Source organism: Ixodes scapularis, unplaced genomic scaffold (assembly GCF_016920785.2).
Source record: "Ixodes scapularis isolate PalLabHiFi unplaced genomic scaffold, ASM1692078v2 PGA_scaffold4__175_contigs__length_147842914, whole genome shotgun sequence".
Taxonomy (NCBI): Eukaryota; Metazoa; Arthropoda; class Arachnida; order Ixodida; family Ixodidae; genus Ixodes; species Ixodes scapularis.
The window spans coordinates 9,115,903-9,141,065 of NW_024609879.1; the positions used below are offsets into that span (position 1 = coordinate 9,115,903).

A 25,163-nucleotide genomic window follows, 5' to 3' on the forward strand; every position below is an offset into this window, starting at 1 on the left:
TTGGTCATGGTTTCTGCCTATTTTTGAGAACCCGCAACGAGTAGCGCGTACTTTTAAAGTTTTAATGCCAAGGAAACACTTTGACACGTTCAGAATTTTGCTTACACTGGATTTACACGGCTTCCTGATCCCCTTGACGAAAATTATTACCAATTACTCCTTAAAGAAATAACGAACCTCCCCAGGCATCATGGGCGCATCTTCACTACTACCTATTCAAGTCGCCTGGCCCATAAACATGTAAACGACTTAGGAGATAAAAGTCGTTCAACTTTTCGTGAACGAAAAGCCTCGTCAATGGGCACTTATTTTCCCCATGCGCTGAAGATACGCACCAAGCTGCCCTACGGGGATGACGAGTCGGGTCTTGACCCTAGCAAACAGTGTAACGAAAGTGTTTATTACGCTTTCCTGAACGCGACGCTAGTTTCTGTTATGTAATATTTTCTGATGCTTTGACTTGCTTGCTTTAATATTTAAGTTTGCTTTCGAAGCGTTTTGTGTTACCTTGTTTTCTACGTGCTTCAATAGCCAATAGGGGAGATAGTCGGTCGAGTTGCATCAGCCTCTCGTTTCTCACGTTGCGCCATCTTTCGGTAGCATATCGAAGTAGTCGAGCACCGTCTGCTTAGCTGCGATCATATAAGCGCGGCGAAGCTAATGGCGGCACTCTTTTCAAGGAAATTATATTAGTTCACTTTTGATTTTTTTTTCGCGCTGGTGCGCATCGGTTACTCAAAAACAAGGTACTGGCATTATTAGAGCGTAGCTCTCAAATAATTGCTCGCTAGCCTCAAGCCGTCGAGCAATTATATATTCCGGGTCGCATGACTGGTTCTTGTTGGACCAGTCATGCGCCCCTCTTTCGCCACGTCAACACGCTGCCGCCCATACCCACGCGGAGAGAGAGCCGGGGCATGTGACTAAAGGGAGGTGGCTGATTGGTCCGACAGACACGTAGCTTCCACCCTAGCCTGAGCTTATTGGTGAACGGGGTGTAGGCCAGCCAATGAGAGTGTGCTGCCACCCGTGAGGGAGCCCTGCTGTAGCGGGAACATTTGATTATATTTTAGAGCGCAGCACTTAGGCGCCCGTTTCCGGCTTGAGCGGCGTCGGCGTCGCCGTCGCCGTCGCCGTCGGCGTAACCGCGCGCTGCATTATGGGTACATTTTCCCGAAGGAACCCGAGGTCCTCCCGAAAGACCTTGGGTTCCTTCGGCAGGACCTCGGGTTCCTTCGGGAAGACCTCGGGTTCCTTCGGGAGAACCTCGGAGGACCTCGGGTTCCTTCGGTATGACCTCGGGGAGAGAGTCACGCGACGCCCCCCCCCCCTCCCCCCGAGATCGCGTGACCCCCCGAGGTCACGTGACCACCCCCGAGGTCACGTGACTCCCCTCCCGAGGTCACGTAACCCCCCGAGGTCACGTGACCCCCCCCCCCCGAGGTTACGTGACCCTCCCCCCCCCCCCCCCGAGAACACGTGACCCTCAGCACCCTTGCCTCCTCCTCCTCACGAGCTGCGCTCTAATTCGGCGTTACTGGGAGTTGTAAACGGCTTTCATTTTTTTATTCAATCGTAATATTTTTCATCTCGATTTTGCGTCTAATGTTTTACATTTTACGTAATCCCCCAAAATTATGTTCTATCCGAAAAAATTGTGTTTCACTCCCAAAATTGCGTTCTATACATCTATATATATATACAACAATAAGGTTATCGGGTTTCAACACACAATGAAAGTATTCCCACACTACATAGGTGTTCATCTCAAGAACCATAGCGAAACAAGTGCTCCTCTCCGCGGAACGTTAATGTTTTCCCCCTTCCTGTGTTGTATTAAGATGCATTATGTGCATCTTAGATTGGCTTTATTTTACACAGACGTGTGCGTTTAAAAATGCAAGGTCATCTTATCTTCCTTCGAAAACCAAATCTTGTAAGAGCTACTTAGCGCAGCTCATGAATAATTCGCAAAGTATTGAGGAGACTGAAAAAAAATGTGACTGCGGTAGCTACGGCGATTTGAATTGAAAATACAATTTGTGAACATTGTAATGTAAGCACACTGACCGCCTAAAAACACAGTTTTATTGATGAAAGATTAGGGTTTGTCATGCGGATGCCTTTCCTCAGAAATTGACAAAACTGGTTGGAAGGGCTGAAAGTACAAACCAAAGCCTCGCTCATCAGACGCAACAAAATGTAACTTGGATCCTCACTTCCATATAAAGTGTGGGATGAACTTGCCTTGATTTTTTTATGGACAATTTTATAAAGTTTCAATCCGTTGGGCATGGGCCGTTTTGTGTTCAAACGCTTCCAGTTTTCTTTCCCACTCTCCTAACAAAGTGAGGGAGTGAGTATGAAAGTCGCCTGCTTTGGCGGAAGTTTCTTGGGGAAAGGGTGAAGGATTACGGAAATGAAGGTAAAAAGGTTATTTTTGTTATATTCCTGTAAAAAGTATCTTCACGTCCGATTTGTTCTGGAGCAGTCGTTACTCTTATTTTGTTCCCAGCCTCAATTTCTTTCGTTCTCTTGATCTTTTTTAAGAGCTCCGGAATTTAAATTCCTAACCGGGCGACTCGAACGCTTTCGCTTACCCTAAAATAGTAAATATACTAATGCAGATTGTGCTATCTTTTGTTTATAGGAAGTATCCCGTGAATACAAGGCTCACTCTTACCTTTAAAAAATATGGCTCGTCTCATTTAGGTTTTTTTGGTCATTCTGTTGGCAAATCAGTGTGGTAAATATTTTACAAATATTGTCTTGCATTTTATGCACATTTATTAGTGCTGAAGTAGGCCTTGTTTGCTTTCTTTATTGATTCTCGCATTTCTTATGCGTTTTAATCAGGAAGTCAGTGTAAACATTTTCTTAAACGTTTACAAAGTACGCCCGCATTGAAACTACAACCCGAAACACTCAATTTGCTTTCATGTGGAAATGGAAGTGCTGCTGTTGAATTATCTTTTTTTATTTAAGTTTTAAGAATGCTTTTTGCAGTGTATCAATAGTTAAAGAGCTACACTGCATTCAAAATATTTTACATAACCAAATTCGTTACATAGTGCGTGCCCTGCCCTGTGGAACAGTTACTTAGTACTCTACTTAGGCGGTCGTCGGTCGTGTGTACTCACAGTTACGATCAGTCGTAGTGTACGGGCTAACTTAGAGAGTCGAGGCAACAGATGCCATTTTAAGCCCTACTACCTCTCCGCCTTGCAAATCTTCATGCAAACAAAAATTACTACACCGAGTGTTTCTGCGAAATCTGTTGGTAACTCTTGTCAATAAGGTGGTTAAACAAAAAAAAAAAGGAATCTTTTTGGGGCATGTCTGTCAACCGCAGCAGATGTCAGGGATTGCAAAATTTTACATACATTATTTTAGAAGGTGCTTAAAGGAACACTGACCCCCCTCCCTTCCATTTTTTCTTTATTATGTTTTAGGGATATATTACCGTGTCAGAAGCCCACCCAATGAATATTTTGCTACAGCGGCACGTCTATTTTTAATAGCCAAAAACGCAACTGCTCGAAACCGAAACCGGACTAGGGAGGAAGAAGAAGTATAGAGGAGGAGAGTGTTGCCAAAAGTCACGTGGACGTGCAACCTTTTTGTTTTTCTATCAACGTATTTGAAGTTTTCAGAAGTGACAAAAGGAGTATCATATTTTGTTTCACTTTCTAATATTGAGTGTATACCTTCGATGAATAACGACTTTGATTATCTTTTGCGGTTATGTCTAAGCCATAGAACATGAAACGTGGCCACGGAGAAAAGAGTGAGCGCGACTCAAACCGGCCGATTCTTGATAGGCGGTTTTCGGGCGGTAAGAAAATGAATTTCGAGCGGCAAATCGTGTTCTGGCTAGCTGGCTCTTATATATCATGTGAAGATAAAAATCTTGACGAGCATAAATACCCTGTCAGTGTCCCTGTAACAAATATGTAATGATATATTTAATCTGCAGACATTAAAATGTCGATATTGAAACATACATATTCTAAGAAAGTGAATTTGAGTATATGCGCGTTACGATTGCGCGTTGCGTCACATGACGTTACGTCCTGGAGGCCCGTACGGGCGCTGATTGGATGCAAGTGCCGTGTCAGCGTTCGCGTGGGGCTATTATAGGAAACGAGCCCCACGCGAACAATGACGCGGCCCTCACATCCAATCACCGTCTATGTCGGCCTCCCGGACGTGACGTCATGTGATGTAACGCTCAGGCTTTGCTGTGGAGCCTCGTCGAAGCGCGCCAGCCAATGGGACTGAAGCCGAAATCCATCAGCTCTACTCCGCTCCTTCGGGATTGGGGAAAAGCATGCAAAAAGGGGAAGCATGCAAAAAGTTACTGGAAGATGGTTTCATGCTTAAGACACTTCCAGAAGTTGAACAAAACAAAGTTTTATTTTTTCAAACACTATTCGCATATAATACAGATCTTATCATATGCGATACACAGGGCATTACTCCCAAAAATTTCAGTTGTGGTATGCGATAAAACAATTTCGATCTTTGTTGTAACGAAGGTGAACATTGCACTTATAGCAGTGTGTATATAAATAATTGTTCAGTCCTGGTGGGCACAATTTGCATCGGAGCCTTCTGGCACCCCACATTGGCCTGTGGCAGTCTCCATCGCACCGCACATCATCTTGAGGCTTGCTGGCAGAGAGCTTGCGCTATTTAGCAGCTGGGATAATGGATGATGGTGGCCTCCCAACAGGTCTTTTTGCTACTGCAATCAGGCACTACGCGACGTCAGCTTGGAATCGCCTCAGGTTGACGTGTCTCTCATCCAGTTGGGCGCAGTTCCGTGTGTACAAAAGGCATGCGTTGACAGTAGCGACCATGAGTGTGTGGTAAAACAAGTAGATATACCATGTTCGGGATATTATAGGAAATTTATAAAGTTCTGACAGGTAGTTCAGCAGGTCTACTCCTCCCATGAAGGAGTAGTAGGTTGCGACAACTCCTGGTTGTTCTACTTGAGTAAACATTGTTTCCTTTTTGTCCCATCCTCGAACTGTGCAGACAGGCTCCGTGGATGCATAGTTGGAAACCAGTGTTACTGCTCTGTTGTCGAACCGCTTTATTACCGCAACACTTCTCGTGTTGTCCACAGCATAGTCAAAGGCGCCACGACCCAATCTCTTCAGATCACTTTCGGTCTTGAGGCGGCAGTCTTTAAGCCTGTTATTTCCCAGCGTTCCCACAATTCCAAGACCCTTCTTGTAAAATTCCGCCGCCAAAGCTATAGAAGCGAAGAATGTGTCGGCGGCTACTTTATAGCCTTTCTCGTGCGGAAGATGTTCACACCTTTTTATTGCCACGTCACCACCCAGCCCAAAATTTTGTCTTTTGATTTGGCCTTGATAAACATCAAATTGGTGAAGGAAGCCTGAAGACCCTACCCGCCCCCACAATTTGATACCCCATGGGTTTGGTTTTCCTGGCATATACTGTTTCATTGGGCACCTCCCTGTAAAGAAAACCATTATTTCATCAACACTGTTGTGCTCTTCAGGCTCAATCGATAGCAAGTTTTCTTGAGGTGCACCTAGCCAGCTGCATATCTTCGATGACTTGTCACCATTTGTTCGGTCCGCATCTTGACTATTGTTTGTAAACCGCAGGAGCCTCATAATCTCTTCGAAGCGATTGCTCGGCATCACATCCAGCGGCGTAGACTTTCCATTCAGGCTGAGAAGTTCTCCGGAGGGGGGGCGAAGAGGGAAGGGGGAGGGGGGAGCTTTTCCGGGAAATTTATTTCTAAAACCGACAATTATCAGTAGTTTATTTTAGGGGATATATTTTACAGCCTAAGTATATCGCCATAGCTCCATCGCTGTGCGCGTTATTTTGTTTCCATGCCGCTACTAGAAGCTCGTTACAAGGCACGTAAACAGCGTCTCGGTAAGGATCATGGCCCGGGGGGGGGGGAGCTCTGCACCCCCCCCCCCCCCCGAATGTCAGCAAAGAAGCACGAGCCTCGATGCCCCCCCCCCCCCCCCCCCGTTTTCTACGCCTATGATCACACTAGCAATCGCTGAAAACCTAGTGCCATTTTCCCAGTATTAGCGCAGGCTCGGCATTCGTACGAGGCCCATTAACAGGTACATGCCAATATACTGTTCTTCTTCACTCTCCGCCGCGTTTAGTGAAGTTCCCGTAGTTTTCACACTGTAGAGGTTCGTCTCAGCAGCCAGAGATGAGACCATAGCCGCGCTTACGAACTTCCGAAAATACGAAAGCGGGGACGCAATGGCGAGCGGCGGTGTACATTCATCCCTGAACGTAGCAAGGGACAAGTACAGAAGCCGCTTTCTCCAGTGGCCCCTGTCGACAGAGCAGGTACAACCTGGAGACTGACTGGCATCATCGCTTTCGTCCTCGGATGAATCGTCGGTGCTGTTCGAAGCGCACTCAAGACGATTGCTTGCGCTCTTCGGAATGTACTCATTCTGGCCTTGCTCGCTGTAGTCACCGAGGTCACTGTCGTACCCCGTGGGCATATAGCTGACAATATTCCGGGGCTTGTGGGCTGCAAAAAATGCACTCAAATAGCATGTATTTACGTGGAAATGTGATACGTAGCATATCTGATACAGATGTCGCGAACTACCAGGAATGCCCACTGCAGAATATGATACGCTAGAAATTCGCTTGCTTATGAGCGGTCAGACGTAAGCAGAATTTGAATCAAAGCTGTCTAGCTGTTTCACCAACAATGGCGCTTACAACTAGCACAAATAAACAATGAACTCACCTTCAGTTTTAGAAGAAGACCAACCGTAAAATGCACGCGTCTTGATCGCTATACCACTTGTGCTTGGCTCTGCCATTTTCAATTGCGCCGGTCAACCCCCTGCCGGGCAAAACGTGTACCAACAAGAAGTGAAAACCTTTCTGACTTCCTCTACAACTGGTAGATGGCGGTTTTGCACCGCAAAACCGAAACCGAAACTGCTTTTCACTTTGCGATCTTGCGTAGCATATATGATATCTGATACGCTAGGCAGTACAGGGCTAGATGCCGTTTGGCTAGACTTTTCGCGTGGTTTCATAGCTGGGAGCTGGCTTCACTTGGGGAAAGGATTTAAGGTGTCGTCCGGCGCGGCTTCAAACTTGATAACGTCGGCTGGCTCAGTGAAACAGTTTATACTTTCGATATAAATAAATATATATATAGGTAGCCACTGAACGCTTAAGAAACGCAAACCGTGACTTATTTATGCCTTCTGTTTCACGGACCGTTCTTAAGCATTGTTATCGGCTAATGCCACACTCTCACTACCTGCGTAGCGATAATTAGATTACTGGTACCAGCCACCCCCTGTGTTTCTTAAGCTCTCGATGACTACGTGTTTGGTTCGGACACAAGCTCGGCATGACACTCAGTTCTACTGGTCATGCTCACAACCCTCTGATCGGCTGCTTTCTCGTGAATACTTGGTAACTACTGCATGTCCTGAACTCTTTTTGCAAGCTGCGACAAGTTATTCTAATTACTCTTACCTCACTGTTGTCGCTTCAGCGGACGTGGTAAATGGCGCTGTAGGCGCGAATAGTCTTCCAGATTTCGTACAGAATAAAGAGATACTTTTTGAAAAACTAGACGATCTTTGTTTTGAACATGATGAAACGAGGATTATTGTAAGTAGTTCGGGCAACCACAATTAATAAACATTGCATGAATTTTTTCCTGTTCGGTGGCCTTAGAAAACAACAGTGGTCTTCTTTTTCTGTAGCGCCCAGACTTACGTAATTGCAGAGTTACATGTGTTTCACCGGGACATATTTTTACACTCAAGCCGGAAAGCGCTGAACGATGTGACTATGGTGCGGTGAGTTTTTCTGCAAAATTAAATATGTATTGCGAATTGTTATATGAATTAGGAATGTTTAGTCACCCTTCATAAACATCTTCCGCCTCATTAGGACAAGTGACAAATTGTGGTAAAGTAGGACCACATTATAGATGGGTAAATTATTTTAAATTGTAATCGAATTACAATTACCACTATTTTGGCCCAAATCTATTTAAATTATATTTATAATTATTACTGCACAACACTACTTAGTTCCAAATCCGAGTTAATTTGACACAGTAATTTCGTTACTTCGACAATAATTTCCGCACTGAAATATGTGCGCTTACTTGTTACCCTGCGATTAGGGACACAGTACACTATGAAGTTTTAAAACCATTACCCTGTGTAGTTTTGTATCCCAGATAACAAATTAAATAATATGGGAGCCGAGTTCTGAGTACAATACGAATCAGTTGTTTTTCAAATCTTACACCTAGATTATCAGTGTTACGTATCATTGTAGTTGCTTTATCAGGGAGCTCGGTGTTTGTATTAACAACTCCCTTTAAATTAATAACCATGTTTTTCGGCTGTAAATGAAGCATTTGGAACTCTGGGCGAAATCGGACGGGTGTCACTAATATTCAACACCTTGTGCTACTGCGACCTGTATAAATCTTCAGTTCGATCGCGGGTGTAATTAGTCTTCATCATTTGGAATTCTCTAACAGTATCACATATCACTGCACTAAAAATGCACAAATGCGAACGATTAGAACAGTGTATGACAGTTTCATCAAAAAAAGAGGCTTCTACCATTATGAAAGTTTACTACGCCGATTTTTATTGTCTAAGTTAGTTTTAAGGGGGAACTTCAGATTATTTTTTTTCTTTTAACAAATTTGATTACGGTAAGGAGAAATCAGTTGATTTATTGCAGTCGATAGGTTTCATACCTCGTCTCGGGTCGATCGGACCATTTTAAACTTTTTATGTGTCATATATTTCCATTATGCCCCCTAACAATTATTTAAAATATAACAATGTACATCAAGACAACTCTGATATGTTTACCTTTTTTCATGATTTTCATCATGATACGTGGAAATGTATGTTTGCTTTCTGCGTGACTCAATCATTGTCTTGCATCGTTTTTACTTCTGTTTCTCTAGCATTTCTGCTTTCAGTTTTAGTACTGGATTTCTGTTTGATATTACTTCACCACTCAGAAGACCGGTGGTATTGCTTATGGGCACAAGCAATGCAACAAATTATGATTATTATTATTATTAGTATTAATAATAATAATAATAATATTAATATTATTTTTAAATGCCAATTTTTTTTAATTTAATTCAAAATTAAAATTAAATGCAAAAAAGGTCATCACTGTGAGGAGACGTCGGAGCGAACGCGACTGGCTAACTGATGACATTCTGTTTGCAATTATGTCCAAAGATGCCCTTTGGGCACGATGCCGACGTTCTCCAAAAAATTCTCAGTTGAAGACAGAATTCCGCAGTACACGAAATCGTTTAAACGCGCTGATACGTTCGGCAAAAAGAAAGTGTTTTCGAGATCAATTTTTAAATCAAGGTCAAGTATATCACATACCTGGTGTTTGGTGAATCAACTACGAGGCAAGGGGATTAATAAATCAATTGATCATACACTCGAGAAAGCATTCGGACACGATACAACGCAACTGGTTGAGGACTTTAATACGTTCTTCGCTAAATTCTCCAGAGTAGCCGGTGATGACGCTCTGTTTTCAGCAGGGGCTGTAGGCTCAAATGCTTCTTCGGCTTTCCTTCCTCAGATGACGGGGCTTGACGTTAGAACTGCACTTTTCAGTTTTACATCAAACAAGTCCCCTGGTATAGATGGAATCAATGCAGAAGACCTACGGAGAAATTATGATTTTATAAAGCACGTGCTCCTTTATATGTTAAATGGTTTCATTTCCAATCGGAAAATTCCGGATGATTTGAACAGTGCCTTAGTAAAGCCTTTATTCAAAGGTGGAGAGCGCAAAAAACTTAACAATTACCATCCAATTTCAATTTTACCTTTTATAGTCCAAATTTTGGAAAACATACCCTCAATATTATGACGTCGTACCTAGATAGCTTTTGATATTCTATCGTCTATACAATATGGTTTCGTTAGTGGCCGGGGTGCCCAACCACTTCTGGAAGGTTTTTCTGATGAACTGCATCTTGCTTTTGAAAGGCGTCAAGTCGTGTGTGCACTTTTTATTGATGTGGCGAAGGCATTCGACACGGTCAGCCATAGCATTCTACTTAAAAAAATGCATAAAATCGGATTCCGCGGTCCATTCTTTTCTCTACTTCAAAACTTTTTGAGTGGCAGTACATAAGTAGTTTTCATAAACAATAGACGACGCTCCAAAGTAAATTTAAAAGCTGGAGTCCCCCAGGGATCTATTTTGTCACCTCTTCTTTTCAACGTGTTTGTCAACGATATGTCCAACGCTGTCTCCACATGTAGACTATTCCAATACGCTGACGACACGGTGTTGCTCTCGCTCCATCTTGATTATGCTATAGTAATGACGCTACTTCAAAAAGACACGTGCTGCTTACTTGACTGGTTTAAAAGAAATCGTCTTGAGGTACATATATCAAAAACTAAACTTATTTGCTTTCATAATCCCCTAAGAATTATAACATTTGATCATCCACTTTACATGCATACGTCTGACTGTGCAGACAGCAACTGCATCCCAGTGCCTTATGCAGATCAGGTTAAGTATGTAGGAATTGAGTTTGATAGTGTTTTGTCATGGAATTTTTCCATGTCTTATATCTGTAAAAAACTGCGAAGGGTGTCCTGCTTACTCTATAATACAAGATCATTAATTCCTATATCAACCAAAAAGATGATAGCTCAAGCGTTAGCGTACAGTGTTTTAAGGTATGGCATAACGATTTTCGGGCATGGGTCTGTGATATGGTGCCAAAAAATTGATTCAATTTTGAAAGGAATGATTAAGAGTATTGTCTACTGTTCATCGTCACAAACTGAAGAAGAAAAAATAACAACTTTAGGTTTGCCACTATTCCATGCTTTATTCATTCAGACTCTTGTATTGAAATATTTTTGGAACAATGACTACAAAGAGCCTCACACAGTGTCTAGATCACTTCGTTGGACCGAACGCTATAAAGTGCCTTTTATGACCACGAACTATGGAAAACGTGTTCACAATTTTTATGTGCCTTCAACCTTCAATGACTTGCCAGAAACCATGTATGGTGTGAACTCTTTAAAAGAACTCAAACAAGTGCTCCAAGATTTCAATTGAACAACACAACTATGCGTGAGTGTGTGTGCGCGTGTATGGTTTTTATTTTTACATATTCATTTATTGCATCACAGTGTAGTTATTAAACCTATGTGTATGTTTTTTTCATCATATTTTATTTCATTCGAGAGTAGTTACTAGATGATGAGCTTGATACTGTTTGTGTGTGGGGATATTGTGACTATGACCTGTAGGGTGCTGTCCCACAAGCCTTTACTGGCTTTGACAGACCCGTGCCTCGATTTGAAGAAATATCTACACAAATAAATAATAATAATAATAATAATATTATTATTATTATTATTAAAGTAATCAATATTATAAGTGGTGGTAAGCATTAAAAAAATCAGAAATCAAAAACTGAGAAACTGAAAAAGAATTGTTTATGAATATATTGGCACACAGTATATTTACCATTATGATTCATTTCTTCGCTGTTTTATGTTGCATAAGCTATTTGTGACTAGACAGTGCACTTTTTTATGTTTGCTAAATGTAGCTTGGGCGAAAATGTGAATTCCATTAATTCAGTCTATTTATTTTATATATTGACTGACGTCAGCCAGGAAGAGATAAACATTTTACCCAGCTTGTTTGTCTTATGTATCACATCTAGAGAGGATACAAATCATTTTTTTGTTATTTATGGACGTCACTTTGATATTTTATTTTGGTGCTCCAAAATAAAATCACACAAAAACGAGAAAAAAAATCAGAATGTAGCTCATGCACATATTCAAAGTTAATACTTCAAAGAAAGAATGAACAATTAAAATATAAAATATTATCTGGGAAGCACAAGATCCTTAATATTACACTCCCCGTTAGCCTAAAAACCGAAGGGCGCGGCGAGTCACGGTCCAGAAAACGCCAACGGATCTCACCGATCACTTTTTTGAGTTTGCCCGATACTATAAATTCATGCAGATAAAGCGCACCGAGCTCTGTCCACAATTCTGCTCAAGAGAGTGACGTATGCGTCTCTGGGAATTCGTCACTATATCTGCAATTTCGCCTTCAGCGCATCCCGCAAAGTCTCGCTGCCGCGATGGTGATGACGTGACTAAAACCACTACGTCACTCTTCAAAGCATCACTGCCAGCAGGACTTCCTGTGCTCTTTCTGCGCCTTCTTTTGTAATCGGGTCACGAAAACATGAATCCGAAGCCGTTTGCCTTTCGAAAATTGTTTACATGTATTTAAACTTTGATATTTTAAAACAACAATAACAACATGACCAATCTAACCATTTGTTAAGTTAAGAAACACTTGAGTTAATCCTTAAACTTATCTCAACAATTAGCCTCTCGTCTAAGGTTCTCCCAGCTCCAAAACAGTAAAACAAAACTGCTCCCATCTAGCGATTACCTATTTTTATTGTGAATCTGTTCCAGTTAAAACACACTGTAAAACTATACATATAATTAAACAAAATGTAAGTTAGTCACAGGTGTAGTGGTAAAATCATAATAATATGTATACTCAGAAAAATCTTGTCCAACTTATTACAACAACAATAGGCAAGAAAAACAGAAATAATAAGTTGCTTAAGAGTAGGAAGTTCTCCACGGACTTTTGGCAACCACAAATAGTCGCGGAAATGCAGAGACAAACACTTCGATAAGAACAACGTTTTACCCTCGGGATTCGCATTCGCAATATTTCATCTTAAAGCGAAATAAACATTATTATTGGTTCTAATCGCCTGTTTATACTTTGTTTCACCCTAAGTCAAGGCGCAGCAGGAGCTGGGATCAATCAGAGAGCGTCAAAAGCGCACCATTCTGGTGTTCGCCATGTTTCTCTACGTGTCCTATCATCGCTGTACCATTGATAAACAGACCTAGTGATTTGCGCTTTTGACGCCGTTCGATTGGTCTCCTTGGCTCGTAGCGTCGGTTGCGTATGGACTTGCTGAAGTGAGGTAGAGTGAATAAAAAACCCTTCTTGTAATTTATTCAGCTAGTTAACATTGTAACATTTCTCGTTTTAACTTTTCTTTGCTTTAAGATTTGCCGAGGAGAAGAATGTTTTTACCTTCTATTGAATTAGTGAGCTAAGGTTGATAACAGAAAAACAAACTCCTTACAATTATAATAAAGTAGAAAAAGAAGCCTGTACTAATTAAAAATGTTTTCGTGTGATCAGTCCAGTTATTTTACTTCTTTAGTTTACTGAGTAAACTCACGATACAATATTATTTACAGCAAATCGCCCAATCATAAAAACTGCACTGTAATAATATTGGTGTTATAAAATTTGGCGTCAAAATAATATATATATAAGTTGAAGTCACCGAGGGTCAAAGAAACTTGGAAGGTTTAATTGAACATGTATAAGTTATACAGAAACCGCGACGTTTCGAAGGGGGACCCTTCTTCCTCAAGCGGGACTTCGAAAGTGTGACCAAAAATGTGGAGCGAAATACCGCAGGAGCAAGAAAAAAAAAAAGGCAAAAAATACATAAAATACAAAGATAAAAAGATAAAAAATAAAAATTCAAACAGCAAACGCAAAACATGGCCGAGACCAGTGGCGGCCTCATCTGCGAGCTCACCCAAAGCACACTATCCTAACTCTCCGTGACCGGCCATAAGCCCTCCACCCAAACACACGCCCACGACTATGTATGGCACGCAGGCCACAAAGGCGGGCGGTCCTGTCTCGTAATTGCCCGCCGCGGGCCAACTCCGGACAGCGATCGCCCCGTCGCGGTCCCCTCCAGTTAAGTCTCTTCAAGGGCGTCCACGATCACCCGGTGTATTGTTTATTTATTATTTATTTATTTATTTATTGATACTGTCGGCCCTTCACAAGGCCTTTACAGGAGTGGTAATACATACAAGAAGTAAAAGAACAATCATGCACTGACACTTCAAAAAAGTGATTCACCCGGAGGAATATAAAAGCAAAAGAAATACATTCAAAACACAAAGTCACGGCACATTATCAAGCACTATACTCTTTATATTTTTAACAAAATCACAGACATTTTTCATAGTGAGGACGGAATTCGGGAGTTGGTTCCATTCCTTTATTGCCCTAGGAAAGAAACTAAATTTAAAACAATCATTTTTGACAGATGGTTCCCTGATATGCATGCTATGACGATGTCTCGTACATTCACTGACGCGTACGTCCATGTAATTATTTTTGTCTATCTTAACTAGACCATGAATGATCAAAAAAATAAATTTCAGGCGGTCGCACTTTGTTCTTAATTCAAGAGAAGGAAGTTCAGCAAGTCTACAGAGTTCAGTGGGGGAATGGTTACGATTATATTTATTAAAGATAAACCTGGAAGCAAGCCGCTGGACTTTATCAAGTTTCGACGAGTTAGCTATTGTACATGGACCCCACACTACTTTTGCGTATTCAAGGATAGGTCTCACCAGTGTTTTCCAAGCTAATGTTTTTATTTCTGGCGAAGCACTTGCAAGATTTCTTCTGAGGTACCATAGTGCCTGGTTAGTTTTTCTGGACACTTTTTCCGTGTGTGTATTCCATCTTAAGTCGCTTGTAAAGGTAACTCCTAAGTACTTATTTTCGTCTACACAAGGTAGGTTGGTGTCATCTATAAAGTAATCATAATTTAGGATATGTTTTTTTCTTGTTATAGACATAACGACTGATTTTCGAGGGTTTAACACTATTTGCCACTCGTCGCACCAATGTTTGATTTTGAGGAGTTCATTTTGCAGTTTTAGTTGATCTTGTCCAGTTTCTATTTTATTGTACAAAATACAATCATCCGCAAACAGCTTAATTGGAACTGATATTCCACAGCGTATGTCGTCTATAAATATTAAAAATAAAAGCGGTCCTAGCACACTACCTTGTGGAACTCCAGAAGCAACTGGAGCGGATCTAGACACACAGCCTCCCAACTCAACGAATTGAACTCTCGATGAAAGATACGAGCAAAACCAGTTTGTAATGATGGGGTTCTTAAACAAGGCTTTAATTTTAAGCAACAATTTAGGATGAGACACTTTATCGAATGCTTTTGAAAAATCTAAAAATATGACGTCCGTTTGGCCACGGTTATTTATAGTTTGGAAAGATCGTGCACGGTTTCGATGAGTTGGGTCGTTGTGGAAAGACATTTACGAAATCCATGTTGATATTGAAACAAAATATCGTGATCGTTGAGGAACGTTAAAAGATGCTTTGAAACAATATGTTCGAGAAGCTTAGAGCACGTGTTAATGAGAGATATAGGTCGGTAGTTTCCCACACAAGAAACAGAGCCTCCTTTATGTATGGGTACAATTTTGGCAGTCTTCCAGGCTTTTGGCACGGAACCATTATTTATAGACGACTGAAAAATTATAGTAAGATATTTGGCAACCCATTCAGCGTACCGCTTCAAAAACGCATTAGGAATTCCGTCAGGCCCGGAACTTTTCTTTACATCGATGTTAAGTAAGAGGTTAATAACTCCCTCCTCTTGAATTAATAAGTCACTGATTGGAGGATAACCAGCGAAATTTCTACCTCTTGGTAAATGTTGGTTGTCTCGAGTAAACACAGATGAAAAAAAGGTATTGAATTCTTCCGCTCGTTTTGCTGACTGTTGTCGGAAGTAATTTCCTTTTTTCGGAGGGGATTAACATATCGCCAGAATTTAGCCGGGGCTTCTATAATAAATTTCTTAAGAGTGACATTGTAAAATTTATGCTTCGAATCTTTAACAAGCCTCTTCAGATCGTGACTCAAGCTTTGCAGTGTCATTTTCCTAGAGTCATTTGGTTTAATTGCATTAGCTTTCCGACATCGCTTTATTTTTCTTTTTACATGAATAATTTCTCTAGTGATCCAGGGGTTCTTAGTTCTTATTATTTTGATACGCGTAGGCACAAATAAACTAATACAGTGTGCTGTCACATCAGCAAAAAAATTCCACAAAACTTCGGTAGCATCATCTAACTGGTGGAGTGACTGGAAGTCGTCAAGCGATTTCTCAAGATAATCTAAAATGCTAACGTCATCTGCTGCCTCAAAATTAAGAACCTTTTTATGCGGAGGGCGACCAAGCCTGCAAGGGCTGAAGTTTAGCGTCATGCATGTCATTTTGTGATCTGAGATGCCTTCAAAAAGTTCACATTCCAAAAGAAGGGGTGTTAGGTTTGTGGAAACAAAGATTAAGTCAAGTAATGATGATGCAGCAGAAGTCGTTCTTGTGTGTTCTGTGACAACTTGAGATAAATTATAACAAAATGCAATTTCCAGTAGTTGCTCGCAGCTGGCTCCGTCTGTTGTTCCCACCGAAAGCGTACTCCAGTCAATGCCTGGTAAGTTAAAGTCGCCTACTAACAAGATGTTTTTATTATGACATATTACAGAGTCCATATACTGTCGCAACTTCACTAAAAAGTCAACTGAGGAATTGGGAGGTCTGTATACACCGCCCAGGACTATAACCCGGTCATTCATTCTAATCTGGACCCATAGAGCTTCGATATCTTTAACCTCATCCAGTACAGTAAATGCAATATCGCTTTTTATCAAAATTGCTACGCCTCCGCCACGTGCTTCCCTATCTTTTCTAATTATGGTATAATTTGGTGGTGCAATTTCACTGTCTAAAATATTGGAATGTAGCCACGTTTCTGTAATCACCATAGCGTCGGGTTCGTGTTCAAGAACAACGCTTTCAATTAGGTCAACTTTATTTACAATACTTCGGGCATTTATGTTAATTAGTTTGAAGCGTGCTTTGTTGTGACGTCATTGATCCTTATCCTGCGTACTCGGATATGATGAGCACCGATATCTTTCGTTTCTAACCTCGTCCCAGGCATAGAGAACGTTGTTTATTTTGACCTTATCAAAAACCAATCTAGCCTTTGCGCCTTCCTTTCTTTCATCTGCAGTAGAGTTCCACAGGTGCTTGCACGGCAGTCGCGGAATATCATGATTGACGGGCATGAAATTTTAAGAGAGAATATAAAACAGGAGGACCATAAAGGCGACCAACTCGTCGCAGAAAACAACTGTCCGGTATCGGTAAGCGCCAAGCCCCGCCGCACTACCCCGAGGGGGCGCCGCGTCGTCGGCTGACAGAACCGGCGCTCCCAGAGCTAAAGCGCGATTCCCGCCTCAAACGGCCCAGACGCCATCCGCGACAATAGGGCACCACTATTACCCTCGGAAGTTGACCAAAAATTAATCGCAGTGTCAAGTAAATCTTTGCACAACACATTCACAACAGTGAATGTGTTGAATGTGAATATATATATATATATATACATATATGTATAAATGTTATCCCGTGACCCGCGAGTGGTTAAAGTAGTCAGAGCAGTTACACCAGGCTTGTGTTGTAATCACTTTAAGTAATGAAATTACTTGTAATAAGTTACGTTTTGGGGTAATTTTGTATTTATTCAATCACTTTTATTACGTAGTAATCACAGCAGTAATCTCATTATTTTTGCGAGTACTACAAAACCCTACGGTTCCTAAAGGCGCCCTTTATTCGTAAACATTTTCTGCCAAGAAATTATTCAAACAAATCTCCCACAGGAGGAGGATTTATCAAATTTAATAGATTAAAAAGATAAGGAGTTAATGATTAGGTATTTTAATCCAATGTTAAACAACAAGAACGATCCGTTTTCAAACGGGCAGAAAACTGTGGTTAAAAAAATTGAAGTGAACAGAGAAGGCAGTTACTTTTTCAAGTACCGAAAAATTACTTTTAGTCTCCGGTCATCAAGTAATCTAATTGAATAATTTTTAACACGAATAATTTTATCTGCAATCGATTACTTTTTCTTTTGTAACGTGTAACACTGAATAGCACGAAGAAAAGCAAGAATCGACGAGCAGAGCAAGCACGTTGCCTACTACAAAGTCAATATTCATCCGTGTCCACACTGTAAATCTGAACACATATAAAGCTGAAGGTGCTGTGTATTTTTTCCAGCAATACATGGGTCCTTGCATTTAATAAAAACAAGCCAAAGCAAGCAAGCGATGCAAAAGGATATGTGATATATGACAGTCGTTCCATCTGAAGTGCATGAAATTGAACCAGTTGTGTAACTTAAAAAAGCAGAGTAGCGCAGATCTTAACGCGGTAAAAACATTAGACAAGCAGTTATTCTCTAAAAATATAGCGGGTCTACTCACCCGCAAAACACATGACAGAGTCAATTGCTCCAATCTATGGAGGGAGCTCGGTGCGTGACGGAACTTGAAGACGTTTAGACCTGACAAAACAGTATGTGGTGTTAGACTGAGTAATCGTAATTCGTCATGCTCAATGAAACGGAGCGAACTTCTTTTCTTTGGTTAAAACATATTTCAACCTTGTTACTCGCTAAGCTCCCTTTGCAGATTGCAGCGATTGGCTCTGCCATTTTCATTGCGCGAAAGTAACCAGCTTGCCTAGCAGACCGAGGCGCGCTTTTTCCATGAATTAGCAAAAACACAGAACAACTCTAATGAAATTACTTCAATTAATCCAAAAGTGCAAGCGAGCCGGGCAATTAGTCATTTTGTCCCGTTCTTCCTTTTCCCAATGGAATCATTTTCAACAATAAATAGCTTAAACAATAAACTCACATGAAATAATGGTTTGTAAAGTGAATCGACTGCTTAAGTTCTGATACCAGTATTCCATGCAAGGAGTAGCCCGGGGTGACAAGGACCAGGGCAGACGAAGACTCATAAGTTAGCATGGTGTATGTGGAGTGCAGAAATGTTGGGTGAAAGTACCGTCCAAGCTTCGTCGTAAAGCCCATAGAGTACGTTAGTATCACCTCCGTCGAAAGGTTTCAATATATTGAAGGGGGGAAGAGGTCGCCCTCCCCCCCTTCCCCATTGCTTTTCTTGACACCACTGCAAAAAAAAAAAAAAAAAACTCGTTGTCGGCGGCAGCACACTGCTGCAGAAAAACAAAAAGTCCCGTCAACGGAACCAATGGAGAAGCTCTCGTGTAGGAGCCTTCTAGGATCGCTTCAGGCAGCTACGTTTACACTAGACACAAACTTGTTGCCAAACATAATCCTTGGAAACCTACGCACATCCTAAAATAAGTATGTGAGTTCCCTATTCTGCAAAACACGGAGATAGCCGATCACGGCGAATATTACGAAGATCTTGGAGAATGTCAAATCTGATTATACGATTAAACCTAAAAATTGCAATGTGCGCAGAAAAAAATTAACGAGTTAAATGTATTGCTCGCTGTTCCTGCGCACATAGTATTTTTTACTCTTTTTTCGTATTCTTAGCTTCATGATTATCTGGGATCCCTCAACAGTTCGCCGTAATTTGTTGTCTCGTATTTCAAGAAAAAAATATCTCAAATACATTTTTTTTAAGAGTATTTATTCTCAATGACCTTGACTGAAATTTTGACGTCTCTGGTTCTTGTCCCACCTCAATCAACAATCGACAACCTTTGATCTCAGAATTCGCTCCTTCACTTTTTTACAAGAATTAAAGGCTTTGGTGTTCTCACACGATGACAAGCGTAAGATGTTCTTGTCATCTTCGTGAAGAAAGGTGGAATAAGATATGATTACTTAGAGCTGCTCTTTGTGCGCCTTACAAAGCCGGCCATAACAGTGTTCCTTTTAAAGAAGTTTCACTCCTTTACGTCGAAGTTTAAAGTAACCGAACCTAAGAAACGTAGTGGATACGAGGGAGCTCGGCTTCAGGTTCGATTTGCTGCGACGCTGCTCTGCGTCACCCGAAGCCAACCGCCAGAAGAGACTCGAGTTCTTCAAAGCCGGCGGCTTCCGCTTCTCGCCAGGGGGAGGGATGCTCGAATGTACCAAGGGCGGTGTTGGAAGCTTCCGAATCGAGGCCATTTTTGTGCAGCGGACGAGCAGAAAAGGAGAAGTTTGTACGGCTTTCGATCTTCCCCTTCGAGAGCACATCTTCTGCAATCTTGATGGTGACGTCCTGCTTAATTCGTGCCGGAAACGGTGACAACTGACCATCCCCGACGACCCTTTCGGGGATCGGAATACCATCCTCAGAACGCTTCGGAAAGCTCGCCTTCTTGGTGCTTACTCTGATCTCAACTTGAGAGGCTGAAAAATATTTTATTCATTTATTGATACATTAACTGAAGTATTCATTTAATTAGTAATTTACAAAGAATGTAGCGACGAAGCAAAAAGCTGATACCACTTAGTATTATTGTAGAAAAAATTTTTGCGGAAACTGAACAGCTAACGAATCAGTAAAGGCTGATAACTAAACGGAAAAACTATCTTAAATACAGCCAGCTTAAAACTTACAATAACTTCCTGAATAGGGCGAACCCATGTTAATAGTTTCTATGGCAGACTCAGGCAATACATTCCACTTTGTTACTATACGAGTAAATAAATAGAGTAATTTACTTGACCTGATACATGACATGCTACTTCTGAATCGTCATTCTTGCTACTACCTATCAGGTTATTAAAGGTGCCACGCAAAAACTTCAAGCACCAGTAGCCCTACAGTTAGAGGTTCTTATCTGATTATGTGTATAATATTTGTTACACTGGCATATTTCTTCTATAGATTTCTGATACGAACCTTGCGCCACCTATGTGAAGATTTCCAGCTTATCTGTATGCGTCTATTATCACAATTCCCAAAACAAAACAAAAAAAAAAACGTTTTTTTTTGTTTTTTTTTCTGGGGGGGGGGGGGGGGGGAGGGGGAGAGGGTAATTTGGTTCTTGCCAGATTTGTGCCCGTTACTCGAAAAATGTAGTGACTTACAATTCCAAATTACCGTGCCTCTAATGTAATGAACTACTGTTATAAATTACTTTCGTTGAAAAGTAACGGATTACTTTACTCGTTACGTTAGAAATTACTTTCACGTTACTTTTTGTGTACACTTATCCTGAAAAAAATTTAAAAAAAAAATTTATATTTCTCGAAAATGCTCAGCAACACTCCTTTTCATTACTCACACGCCCGTATAATGGCACTGCTTCTAAAAAATAAAATATTGTATTTAAGAGAAAGAGTGTAGGTGCACTCCGTTCACTTGTAAGCTGACGAGACACCGAAAGCTGACACCAACATAACACGAAGAGCTTTGTTTTGCCCGGGAGAAGAAGAAACACACGATGGAAGGCGACGGAAAGCCTGATCGGCGTTGTCATACTTGATCGTTGTCTTTCGTATATTTTTACATGCCTTGCGCGTTTCCCACGTTGTTCTAGTGACCGGTCATGCAAAAATATCGTGTTTTCTTTACGGCTATTCTCTCCTTCCTGGTGTTTTCTATTTTGTTGAACTTGCTCTTTTTATGCTGCTGAGTGTTGTGCTCGTATTGCTCCAGTTACTGTATTATTCTCATACTCAAAAAAATCTAAATGGTAATTAAAGTAATCCGTTAACAATAATTTGTAACAAAAGTATATCACAAATTACTCTTCAAAAAAGTAGCGTGGCAATTACAAAAATAATTCTTGAAAAAGTAACAGATTCCAAGTAATCCATTACTTGTAACGGATAACTTCTTTAGTCTGGTTTTTGCCTTGACATCCGCAACCACGTTCTTATTACCTATGGCTAGGGTTTTGTGTTTTCGGATAAATCCGATAAATCTAAGGAAAACCTGCCCGTCAATCTTCGTAAATTCAGATTTATAGTTAAAACTCGATTTCGAGGTCACAAGGACAAAATAAGCAGCAAAAAAGGCCGTGTTTTCCAAACAGGCTTTCTGGAAGCACAAAGGCGTCAGGACGTGCAACTTCAGTTTCCTTTGAAATCTCCAACTACTGACAAAAGGCGATTACATTTTAGCTCGTCAATGTTCCCTCAGGAGTACGGGTTATCCTGCCCGGAACTAGTTTCTCCATTTTTTTTTTTAATTGGGATGTCAATAACATAATCTTCGAACTTCAAAGGCTCGGGTATATAACAAAAATAAACTTCCATATGCCGCGAATTTTCAGCGGCAAATAAATCCGAAAAAAAAAAGAAAACCTTCAAACCTCGCTAGAAGTAAAAAAAAAAAAAAAAAAGCAAAAAAAGGAAATCCTATCTATAGCTTTGCCGGCTCAGGTAAATCAAGGTTGGCGCAAAGGTGTCGCTTGACGCAACAAAACAAGTTAATCTTAGGTTATCGACTTCCTGAGCCACAAACACCGTGTCGGCAAGCTCAGAAGATCTTATGTTGCCCTCTCAGAGACTGATTTAACATTTTCCCTTGAACAAGGAGTCGTTTCCTGCGATTTTATACAAAACTTCCGATAACTGGTAGCAGTAATTTCAAGCAGCAAAATGGATAAAGTGCCGTTACTTTGAAGCGTTGCATATTTAGTGACTTTAATGCTCGAGTCCTACTAGAGCAACAGACAGAAAAAACAGACACCGGCAAGCCTCAAGCACGCTCAGAATGCACGCAATGGCACTTTGGCGGTCTTCAAGTCTCTCGGCGCTCAGGAAGTAAGCACTATTCGCCTCGATATCAAAATGTGTCGCCACCGTGCGGTCGAAATTGGGAACATGCGAAAGTGGGGATACCGTCGTGCGTCGTCTGCTACGGGCGCACATTCAGAAGCATGGATCTCGACGACGCAAGCCCGTTTCCGACTGAGCTGTTCTCTCCTTATTAAATGCTTCATGTCCTTGTTGTTGTTCCTGTGTTGTATCGCTTCACACGCGTGGAAATTCAGCAAAGCGATAAATATTAAGTCGGATTCTTCCGTAATCTTAGTGCTGCGATATCTAGAACTTTTGGTCCAACATATTTTTATCTCGCATAATCCAAAGCTTTCATAAAACGCTCTGTCTGGACTGGGGCTGATGGTTCATTCATAAATTAACCCGACTGATCGCCAACATTTAATGACTAATCTATCGATAAATCTGGTAATGGATTATTCCCCAGTCATATTACATGAAATACGTTAAAACTACACTTTTCTTTTACTATTTTTATAATGTAATAAATGGCATATTGCATTCCAACTTTCGACTTCACGTTGGGATGTCTACAGAAACATGAACACGGAAAGCCTTTTAAAGTGAATTAATTTTTAATATATTGCTTAAACAGTATAATCACCCTTGATGACAATCAGAAGCTTGCTGAAGTGGTTTACCGTGCAAGTCTGTCCTAAATGAAATAAAGACGTTAGAAATATTAAAGCAGTCTTTTTACTTTTTCCTAACTTTCTCCAGCACAAGATTTCGATTAAACGGCAAAAAGAAAATCTCGATTAAGCATCACTCGAAGAATCTGAAGATTAATCGATTAACTGCCCAGTCCTCATAAGCGTTAGGCGACGGCGGAGGGTGATCGGAAAGCCTCGTGAGAGACACTAGCCGTCATGAGTTAAAGAGAGGCATTGGGCCCGATGGGGGCCGTCTGTGTCGTGGTGCGGGTCGTTTGTTGGAGTTGCAGAGTCTATGCGGAGGGCAAGTCGTCTGCTTCTTGCGCAGGAGTTGCGGGGACGTCAGAACGACGCCGAGTTCCGATTGGCTTGGATTGAAAGGAACACTCGTTTGTTCCACTCGCGGCAGATATATTAGAATAGTTTGTTTCAGTGGTCCTGCCACCGAACAACTGGCGGATCGTATCTATACTCCGCCACAACTTTTCTTGGCAATGCAGTGGAAAGTACAGGCCCGCGTCCCCTCTCTCATCTTGAGTGTGCGCGGGCTCTCCTCCTCTCCCCGGAAATGGGGTTGGAGGAGAGCCTGCGTACACTCAAAATGGGAGAGGGGATGCGGGCCTGTACCTTCCACTGCATTGCCAAGAAAAGTTTAGGGTCATAGCAGAGAGGGTAAAAGAGAAAAAAAATGCACTCCCCCTCTCACCCCGCTTGACGTCCGCTCCGCCGAGTGAGCTGTAGCTAGCGTCTGGCTGGCGTGCAAACTCTGTTTAAAATCGCGTCATTTTGGAACTTTCAAGCGCAGATGCGCAGATTGTGGTATGCCAGTTGTCGTGTAATATTATGCTAGATAAAAAGACTGACAGGGTCCAAATTGCGCTGTTACCTGCGTGCAAATAATAAAAAAAAATAGGGAAAACTGTGTCAGATTGACCGGTCTCTTTGGCGAAAAGTAAATCCGGTTGCTGTACCTTTTTTACTATACAAAAGTTCGTACTGGTGTAGGCCTTTAGCGACCATGAGTGGAAGTCTGAAATGATAAATAAGACGTGCTCTCCTGCCGCAATACAAGCAGTAGTTGAGGGTAGTACTGCTGGCTGACTCAACTGCTATTTAAGTAACGGGAAAATGATATGCTAGTTGATCATTTAGCAAAATGGAACAACAGAGAGCTATAGGCTGATTTTGGAGTAGCCACAACTGTTCTAAGAACGCGAACCACTTCACAACGGCAGCCACGAGCGAGAGTTCGATGTTCGGTAGAGCCCGCCCATACAGCCCAAAGATGGAGAACGGCAACCTCCCGGTTTGTCGTCTGCTAGCGGAGTCGGGCGCGTACCCTCTCTCTCGTTTTACCCCGCCGAACCCGCTGAACTTCCCGAATGTGTGGAGAGGGCGCCGCTGTCGAACAAAATGGTGCCGCCCAGAGAGCGCTAAATGGAATGGTCAATAGAAGAGGCTCTCTTTTCATCGGAAAGTGGGGGAATTGTTCCGACTCCGAAAAATATACCCACACCATGGAACAGTAAAGGGAAACATCGGCCGCAGGGGAACTCTGTATCACGTCAATTTCCAATACAAAACTCACTCTCTTCATGCGATATTTTTATATTACTGCTAAATATAAAAGTTTAGAAAAAATATGCCTAGAACCGGCGATGTAGCAGCCCATAGTATCAGTATTATGTTATCCAGGTTGAAATTCATTGTTTTGATAGATACATCTATCAGATAGATACTTCTATTTTAATGCAAGCAAATATTTAACATGAATAGTGCAGTTCACACGGAGACAGGTATCCGTTGTGGTGATGCGTGCTTCCCAACGTCTTCCTATAGCAGAGGACGAGTCCACACGAGCGACTATTTCAATTTAGGCCGTACACAGCTAACACGATTCGATCTTCACTGAAGCACCGAACGG

General features: G+C 41.5%; 1 protein-coding gene across 1 annotated transcript; it reads right to left on the reverse strand.

Annotated features, from left to right (window-relative positions):
• Nucleotides 1-4,760: 4,760 nt before the first annotated feature.
• LOC121045504 (piggyBac transposable element-derived protein 3-like) lies at nucleotides 4,761-6,854 on the reverse strand. The gene is made up of 3 exons (XM_040501173.1): nucleotides 6,779-6,854; nucleotides 6,383-6,553; nucleotides 4,761-5,491 (listed from the first exon to the last, which is right to left on the reverse strand). The coding sequence occupies exons 1-3, from the start codon at nucleotides 6,852-6,854 to the stop codon at nucleotides 4,761-4,763; spliced, it is 978 nt and encodes a 325-aa protein (XP_040357107.1).
• Between the last annotated feature and the right edge of the window lie 18,309 nt (nucleotides 6,855-25,163).

Bases quoted from the DNA above. Each gene is read 5' to 3' on its own strand.
- LOC121045504 (XM_040501173.1), bottom strand. From the start codon at position 6,854: ATGGCAGAGCCAAGCACAAGTGGTATAGCGATCAAGACGCGTGCATTT. The intron at 6,554-6,778 runs GTGAGTTCATTG...CATTTTTTGCAG, and splicing joins GTCTTCTTCTAAAACTGAAG to CCCACAAGCCCCGGAATATT. The intron at 5,492-6,382 runs GTCAGTCTCCAG...TTTTCTTTACAG, and splicing joins GGACGAAAGCGATGATGCCA to GGAGGTGCCCAATGAAACAG.